General features: G+C 42.6%; 2 protein-coding genes across 2 annotated transcripts; both read left to right on the plus strand.

Annotated features, from left to right (window-relative positions):
• Nucleotides 1-6,158: 6,158 nt before the first annotated feature.
• On the plus strand, nt 6,159-7,509 carry H1-4 (H1.4 linker histone, cluster member). Its single transcript, XM_003927268.3, has one exon. The coding sequence runs from the start codon at nt 6,227-6,229 to the stop codon at nt 6,884-6,886; it is 660 nt and encodes a 219-aa protein (XP_003927317.1). The 5' UTR covers nt 6,159-6,226; the 3' UTR covers nt 6,887-7,509.
• Nucleotides 7,510-7,867: 358 nt separating this feature from the next.
• On the plus strand, nt 7,868-8,341 carry LOC141579892 (histone H2B type 1-M). Its single transcript, XM_074398548.1, has one exon. The coding sequence runs from the start codon at nt 7,911-7,913 to the stop codon at nt 8,289-8,291; it is 381 nt and encodes a 126-aa protein (XP_074254649.1). The 5' UTR covers nt 7,868-7,910; the 3' UTR covers nt 8,292-8,341.
• The last annotated feature ends 505 nt before the right edge of the window (nt 8,342-8,846 follow it).

Raw genomic sequence — 8,846 nt, forward strand, 5'->3', positions numbered from 1 at the left:
TAAGCCACTAACTTTTGGAACAATTTATTATGTAGCAATAGAGTCCACACAAGAATCAATCTGTTAAAACACCATGCAAAGCTGCCACTGCATATAAATTAGGGGTCATGTGTAAATCGAAAATCCTTACATTTATAAACCAACAAATTCACATAATATAAGGGGAATAGAGAGGGAAAACTAAAGAGATACTGAGGAAACAATAACAGTAAGTATCACAGACCAAAAGAGAAACTGAAAAACTGAAGATACACAAGAAGGCCAACTGCAATGTATTAATTGAACCACCTCTTCCAAAGACAGTGGCCAGAAGTTTGAATCAATAGATGCTGAAAGATTGTTTTTAAAAATGATTATAGTTTCAATGTTAAACTGAATAGAAAAGTTGCTTATATCGCTGAACCCAATGTAGCCTATAGTAAACTTTATGACTATGTTGCAATAGTCTAATTATCTGTCATAAATTAAACAGGTATATTATACTTAAAACATGTTCCTCCATTACTAGTTCTATGCACATTTGCCTCCTAAGGCCAAGGAAACTGAGAGGCATAAGAAGGAAGATGAGAAATCGTTTCTCAGAAAGAAACATTTAATAGGGACTTATAAACAGAAGCCACGTCTCCTGACAAGTCAGTGAATCTGCCCTCTCACCTTTACCCCATCCCAACCCCCAGGACTGAAAGATCATAGAGAATTTGTGTAAGGGCAGGATTATAGTAAGTATGTATTTACAATAATTAGATTGTTTTGACCTTAAAGGCAGGATTTATGCCTGCCACCATAACCAGCTGATTTTCGTATTTTTAGTAAAGACAGGGTTTCACCCTGTTGGCCAAGCTGGTCTCGAACTCCTGACCTCAGGTAATATGCCTGCCATAGCCTCCCGAAGTGCTGGGATTCCAGGCGAGGCAATGCACCCGCCCAGCTAGTAGCCAATCAATTTTCTTTTCCAACATTACTTAACTTTTATCTTCTTCCCTCCATGAACTGTTACTATGTTGTTATTTTTTTTTCCCAGCACTATGGAGAATCTGTATCACATATTGGTACTTTGTATTGTTTCTTTTTACCATGTGTGAAAAGTATTCTAACATTGTGAGATACCAAGATAATTTTTTTTTGCAAAAAGTTGCAAAAAAAAATGCACAAATAGTACGTAATGTTTCTTATTCTCAACAACTGTTTTCCTCTAATGTTAATGTACCTAGCCATATACAATGATCAGAAATAGGAAATAGACACTGGTAAAATATTAACTAAACATCAGACCTATTCAAATATCACACATTTTCCCACTAAATTTTTTTTTTTTTTTTCTGTCTCAGGATCCTATTCCGGATCTCACATTGAATTTAGTCATTACTTGTTTCTTAGTCTCTTTAAGTCTGTGTTAGTTCTGCAGTCTGTTCTTATATTTATGATGTTCACACTTTTGAAGAGTCCTTATCAGTTATTTTGAAGACTATCCCTTGATGAAATTTCCCTTTTTTTTCAGTGGAGTGAATTTATGTGTTTTTCACAGGAAATACTTCCAAAATGATAAAATGTCCTTCTCAATGCAATGAGTTCATAATACACATATGCCTCCTTACTTTGTGATGTTTACCTTACTTAAGGTGGTGATTGCCAGGATTCTTCAATGTAAAGTTCATTGTATTATGTATACATTCTTTTGTACTTTGACTTATCACTTAAATGTATATCCTGGAATTCACTGTATACTACTTTATGGAGATCAAAGTCATTTCTGTACCTGCATATTACTGTACTGTGTAAATGTGTCCTACTTTATCCAACAACTCTCTTATGTAGGAGCATTAAAGTTGTTTGAAATATTTTACAATTCCACACATTGCTGTGATGAATAACCGTGGGCATGCAACCTGGAGCTTTAATTAGTAACTTAAGTAAAAAGAAAAACAATGCTGAAGATAATATATCTATCTAGTATAAAGCACCTCTTTTCCAACCTCTTTCTTTAATAAAGCAATCATGGTAACATCATACTAAAACACAGAAATTCAGAATTAAACTCTTCAAGTGCAGAACTGTGAGGTAAAAGCAACCATACACAATCTTCTCTTTTCTTTCAATTTTTCTCAAATCACATTTTCCCCCTTAGTTTATAATCATATTTGTAGCTTCATATTACTCCTATCATGTCCAAAATAAAAGAAAAAAGATCTGAATGTCCCCCATTTTCCACTACTCAGGGTTCCTTATGGGCTTTACAAATGTCAATGGTAAAAAACTACTTTCTTAGCTCATTAAAGAACATACTTGATAATATTTTATGAACATAAAAGCTCAGGAAATTGCATAAGAAAGATGTACTAACACTCTGGACATATGAACAGGCACATTAGAAATGTCTTTTACATAAGGGCCTAACATAAAGATTTGTGTGTATAACTAAAACTACATGCAGTGGGAACTGATATTTTATATTAGATTCTAATTCACTGAAAATAGAAATATTTTTGCCTTGACAACTAAATTGATTTCACAAATTTACATGCTTGTTCAGATCTGCAGCTTGAGAAAACACTCCCTAATAGAGTACAGGCTTTAAAGTAAGACCAATGTGCACTGGAATCTGGAATGTCCTTTATTTTTATTTTATTTTATTTTTTTGAGACGGAATCTTACTCTGTTGCCCAGGCTGGAGTGGAATGACGCTATCTTGGCTCACTGCAACCTCTGCCTTCTGGATTCAAGCAATTCTCCTGCATCAGCCTCTCCAGTAGCTGGCACTACAGGCGCACTCCGCGACGCTCGGCTAATTTTTTGTATTTTTGTCGAGACAAGGGTTTCACCGTGTTGCTGAGGCTGGTTGCGAACTCCTGAGCTCAGGCAATCCGCCCGCCTCCTCCTACCCCAACCTGGACAGTACCTCTTAACCAACAGTTTTCTCAAGATAATTTCTTAACCTCTGCCTGCCCGTTTTCTCCTTTCTAGAGTGGAGATAACTATCCGTCACAGAGGATGGTTACATTGACTAAAGAATACGGGTAGCGGGTAGCTCAGGCTGCAGCCCAGTTGTGTGCGTGTGGCGGCGGGGGCAGGGGATGCAGACAGTACATAGTACAGTAGCCAAAAAAAGGAAAATATAACTATGATTAAAAATGATAAAAAGGGATACGGAATGTAGATGCTGTCCTAGAGGATTGCAGTAGTCTACAGGCAGCCATGGTTCAGTCTACCTGCTGTGGTTGGAAAATAATGACTCATTGAATGCGGAACTTTACTCTCCTTTCTCCTTCTGGAGCCCACTACAGTGGCCAGCGAGGTGTGAATCAAAGAAAGTCAAGAATGAACTAATGCTGCCCCCATCTTCCCAATATATGGTCATATTCAGCATGGATATCTTTTCTTCTTTTTTTCTTTTTTTAGACAGAGTCTTTCACTGTTACCAGGCCAAAAAAAAAAAAAAAAAAAAAAAATACCTGGGCGTGGTGGTAGACGCCTGTAATCCCAGATAACTGGGAGGCTGAGACGCGAGAATCGCTTGAATCCGGGAAGCGGAGTTTGCAGTGAGCCGAAATTGCGCCGTTGCACTCCAGCCTGGGCGACGAGAACGAAACTCCGTCTCAAAAATAAATAAATAAAGACACTCATGAACATGTGTGTGTGTGCACACGGCTAATTTTCAGATAGCCAGTCCTCTGATCAAGATGAAAGTGAGGTCTTAAAGGTATTACTCTTATTTCACCACAGAAACATGTCAAATAGGTGCTTGATTTAATTAGCGGCCAATCCTCAATCTCTTTTACCCAGGCGCAACGGCACTGGCACGTTCACTGCAACCTCCGCCTCCCAGGTTCAAGCGATTCTTCTGCCTCAGCCTCCCGAGTAGCTGGGATCACGGGCGCTTACCACAACACCAGGCTTTTTTTTCTTTTCCTTTTTTTTTTTTTTCTATTTTCTTTTTTAGTAGAGACGACGTTTCACCATGTTAGTCAGGATAGTATGGAATTCCTGACCTCCAATAATCCGTTTGCCTTAGCCTCCCAAAGTGCTGGGACTGCATGCGTGAGCCACCGCACCCACCCCTTGCATGTGGAGGCGGAGGCGGTGGCTGCAGTAAGCGGAGATCGCGTCATTGCACTACAGCCTAGGCAGAGTGAGACGCCATCTCAAAATAAAAAAAAGAAAGAAAGAAAAGAAGAAAAAAAGAAAGAAAAGAAAACACACTACACCGTAGGGGGGCAAGCAATGAAAGCTCAAAGACCACAGAATTTGAAGTTTTCTCCTAGCCATAAGGAATACACTGGATAAAGTGAGGCAGGTGAAAGCAAGCTTCAGTGTGTTGTGTAAGTTTCAGTCATTTACAAGTGTTTTTGTTGTCATTAAAAAGGTACAATTCTACTATTCGGTAATCAAATGGCCATATAATGTTTCCCTAGTTTGTTTTAGAGATTTATCCATCTCCCTTTTTATTTCAATAAGTAGCAAAGGGCACATTTATTTTTGCACTGTTGTGCACTAATTAGATTGAAAATATTTACACATTAAGATATTAAACACATTGATAATTTACAAAACTTTTATACCAAATTCAACACCTAAACAGTACTATTTTAATACATTTCACTCACGTTATATCAAAATTCTATATTCTCTTTATTTCAGCAGCAGAATTTCTGTCTGGAGATTTTGAGCAATGAAAATAAAATTCAAAGTGATATCCAATGCCATGTTACAATCAGCGACATCCACAGAATAGTGTATCACCTTGTAGCGGGGGCAAAATTTTATTTAGTTTCCATGATACGTGCCTTGCAGTTCCACCCATACTGTTCCAGCCTTACCGGTTTTCAGAAATAATTCTTTTGATGGTGCTTTCATTGCCAACGTATGGACGCTTTTCTTGGTTGGGCAACTACCTAAAGAAATTCACTCTTTCACACATTGTTAAAAGGATGTTTTCAGAGGGCAATGATTTATAGTAGGTTAGATAGATTCTCAAAGCTCTGCTTCTGAGATCGAAATTTGAACTTGTCATTTAATTACTACATGTCACTTATTTTTCTTTCTATGGCGCTCTCGGAAACATTGGGACACAGTCTTCAGGGGAATTGAAACCACGCATGGTGAGTGTACTAGTCATTCCTTAACTATTCAGTAATAATAGGGGCTGGGTTTCTCTAATAATGGGAGTAGATCTGTTTCAATCTACTCTTCTTATTTATTTTCCCTTATCATCAACGCTTGAATTTCAGCTCTAAAATGCTTTATTGCAGTTTGGTTATGAAGCATATGCCAAAAGCATTCAGCAAGGCTGCAGACAAATTCTTTAAAGTGCACCTCCACTTCCAGTGACTTTATGAACATCACATTTAAAAATTAATCCTTTTTCATCTCTGTACCCTTAGTATATTTTGGACTTCCCTTCGTTCCCAAATACCCCGAATTCAAGGTATCTTAATCCATGGAGCAGTTGTCCAGAGGAAGAGAGAAGCAACAGCCCCGCCCCCAACCCTTGGGAGCAGAAAGGGAAAGAATTATCCAAAGGAATTGCTTAAAAACTCAGGTGTATCGGACAGAAGTAAAACCATGGCTGCATAGAATGATGTCCCAGGGGTCCAAAACTTAATCCCAAATGAGCAATAATTTGTTTGGCATTAAACTAAATCAGTTTGATGAACTCAAATGCCCTCGGCTCAATAGGCAGGACTCTCCGAGGAGCCTGTGTTACTTCCCTCACTTAAGTGCAGATTTGTAATAAAAATCTTAATGCCAGTGGCATGCTTTTTGGACATATAAGAAGCTAACCACTTGGAGAATCATATTTGAGAGGTCAGAAAACTCCACAGTTAAAGATCTGTTTATAATTTACGAAGAAAATAGAAAGTTTTGTTTCTCTGAGTTGAAATTTGCCAAGCACGGTGGGAAATATTGCAAGTTTTTGGCACAAGGCTTTGTGCTTTCCTCATAATTTGAGATCTGCGTGAAGCCTGAGGCTTCGGGGATCACTATCTGAAAAAAATCGGGCAGTTCGGTGTAGACAATTTTTATATTTTTGGCTTTTTTTGAGGTGTAACAAACACAACTCGGGATCCGAGAGGACACTCTGCGGCTGCCAGCGAGGCGGGCTGGACAGCGCACCAATCACGGCGCAGCTCCGCCCTATATAAACGGGCGGGCGCAGCGCCGCGGCCCGAGTCCCGGCCAGTGCCTCTGCTTCCGGCTCGAATTGCTCTCCCTCACGCCTGCCTTCAACATGTCCGAGACTGCGCCTGCCGCGCCTGCTGCTCCGGCCCCTGCCGAGAAGACACCCGTCAAGAAGAAGGCCCGCAAGTCCGCAGGTGCGGCTAAGCGCAAAGCTTCTGGGCCCCCGGTGTCCGAGCTCATTACCAAGGCTGTCGCCGCCTCCAAGGAGCGCAGCGGCGTGTCTTTGGCCGCTCTCAAGAAAGCGCTGGCAGCAGCTGGTTATGACGTGGAGAAGAACAACAGCCGTATCAAGCTAGGTCTCAAGAGCCTGGTGAGCAAGGGCACCCTGGTGCAGACCAAGGGCACCGGCGCTTCGGGTTCCTTCAAACTCAACAAGAAGGCGGCCTCTGGGGAAGCCAAGCCTAAAGCTAGAAAGGCAGGGGCGGCTAAGGCCAAAAAGCCCACAGGAGCGGCCAAGAAGCCTAAGAAGGCGACGGGGGCAGCCACCCCTAAGAAGAGCGCCAAGAAGACCCCAAAGAAGGCGAAGAAGCCGGCTGCGGCTGCTGGAGCCAAAAAAGCGAAAAGCCCGAAAAAGGCAAAAGCAGCCAAGCCAAAAAAGGCGCCCAAGAGCCCAGCGAAGGCCAAAGCAGTGAAACCCAAGGCGGCTAAACCAAAGACCGCCAAGCCCAAGGCAGCCAAGCCAAAGAAGGCGGCAGCCAAGAAAAAGTAAGAAGTTACTTTGGCCAACTGCTTAGAAGCTCAACACAACCCAAAGGCTCTTTTCAGAGCCACCCACCCATCTCAGTAAAAGAGCTGTTGCACTCCTGGGGGGCGTGGCTGGGAGAAACGATGCCAAAGAGGGGCGGGTCTCTGGGGAAGGTAGCCGAGAGGGAGTAGCAACTCGGTATGCTAAGGTCTGGAGCGTTCTGTCGTCCAAGCTCTACTGTGGTGGCGTCAAAACGCTTTTATTGCGCTCTCGAGTTATGGAGCACAGCCCATCTCGGCATCCCTAGCAGGACCTGGCCGATACATAATAGCATGGGTGAAAACAGTTACCGTTTTTCGGGCTTAAGTGGGTCTCCAACGCTCCGAAAAAAAAACCGAATAGAACACGTAACACTCCCACAGATTACGCTCCCTGCAGAATCGTATGTCTCGATACAAAGGCTATTGTACGCCTAACCGCTGTATGTCATGCTTGGGGAGACCACTGCAACATAACTAGAGATTCGGAGCTGTCACTACAGAAAAGATTTGTTCCTTAATGTACTTGGATAAAGGGCTTGCTGCCAGGCTTCGGGGGACGTCCCAATTAGCAAGTATTCTGTATGCAACGACACCCACAATTTGTTACAGGGGTGAGGGAGAGAATGTTAGCTCTCCTAATCTGTTAAGTAGCTTCAATGTAAGCGCTGAAACCACAATGATACATTAAAAAAAATAAGGTCGGCTCTCCAAAACAACTGCTGTACGCGAAGCACACAGCTGTCTTGACTGGAGGTCTATTTATAGTAGCCTCGGGTAGTCTAGTATGGGCCTTCTGATTGGGTAAAAGTAAAGTAATAGAATAGCCAATGAAAACGTAGAACTTTAAGTATAATTTACATTGGCATTTGTGACGACACTTAAATTAATCCAATCATAAACGAAATCTGATTAACCTCATTTGAATACCGCATCTATAAATGAACGGGGCCTCAGTGGGAATGATTATTTTCTCAGGTGTCTGCAACAGTGTTGCAACTAACGCTACAATGCCTGAACCTACCAAGTCCGCTCCCGCCCCGAAGAAGGGCTCCAAGAAGGCGGTGACCAAGGCGCAGAAGAAGGACGGCAAGAAGCGCAAGCGCAGCCGCAAGGAGAGCTACTCCGTGTACGTGTACAAGGTGCTGAAGCAGGTCCACCCCGACACCGGCATCTCCTCCAAGGCCATGGGCATCATGAACTCCTTCGTCAACGACATCTTCGAGCGCATCGCGGGCGAGGCTTCCCGCCTGGCGCATTACAACAAGCGCTCGACCATCACCTCCAGGGAGATCCAGACGGCCGTGCGCCTGCTGCTGCCCGGGGAGCTGGCCAAGCACGCGGTGTCCGAGGGCACCAAGGCCGTCACCAAGTACACCAGCTCCAAGTAACTTTGCCAAGTAAGCGTCTTAACATCTAACCCCAAAGGCTCTTTTAAGAGCCACGCATGTTTTCAATAAATGAGTTGTAATCCTTTCATTTCAAAAGGGGGATTCTTGGGTTTTTCAGCACCATATTTCCAATGGCACTGCAGAGGAAATACAAATTATAGGGAATAAGGATAGCTACCAGAAATGGAGTGTTCACTGTGAACACTTAGTAGATCATTAGCTCATTACTGTCACACAACACTAGCATAAACTGACAGTATTGTAAATGTACAGCCCTTTCGTTTCCGTGTGGAGATTTCCAGGTTGATCATGTTGATCCAAGATTCGGTGTGGTGACGGACCGCCCTGAGCACAAAAGAGCACGCTCTGACAACTTCTGTTTGGAGCTTTCTCCCCGCCCCCCATTTTGCAAAATTTTTACCATGCAAATACGTAGTAACTGCAAGTAAAGGCTGAAGACAATGTGAGCTGAACACGGAACTATTAAAGAGTACTTGTTTGCTTGCTTTGCAGTTGGGGCAGTTTCTGTGTCAGCTTAGGCTAGCCGGGAGGGAA

Source organism: Saimiri boliviensis, chromosome 4 (assembly GCF_048565385.1).
Source record: "Saimiri boliviensis isolate mSaiBol1 chromosome 4, mSaiBol1.pri, whole genome shotgun sequence".
In the NCBI taxonomy this organism is placed as follows: Eukaryota; Metazoa; Chordata; class Mammalia; order Primates; family Cebidae; genus Saimiri; species Saimiri boliviensis.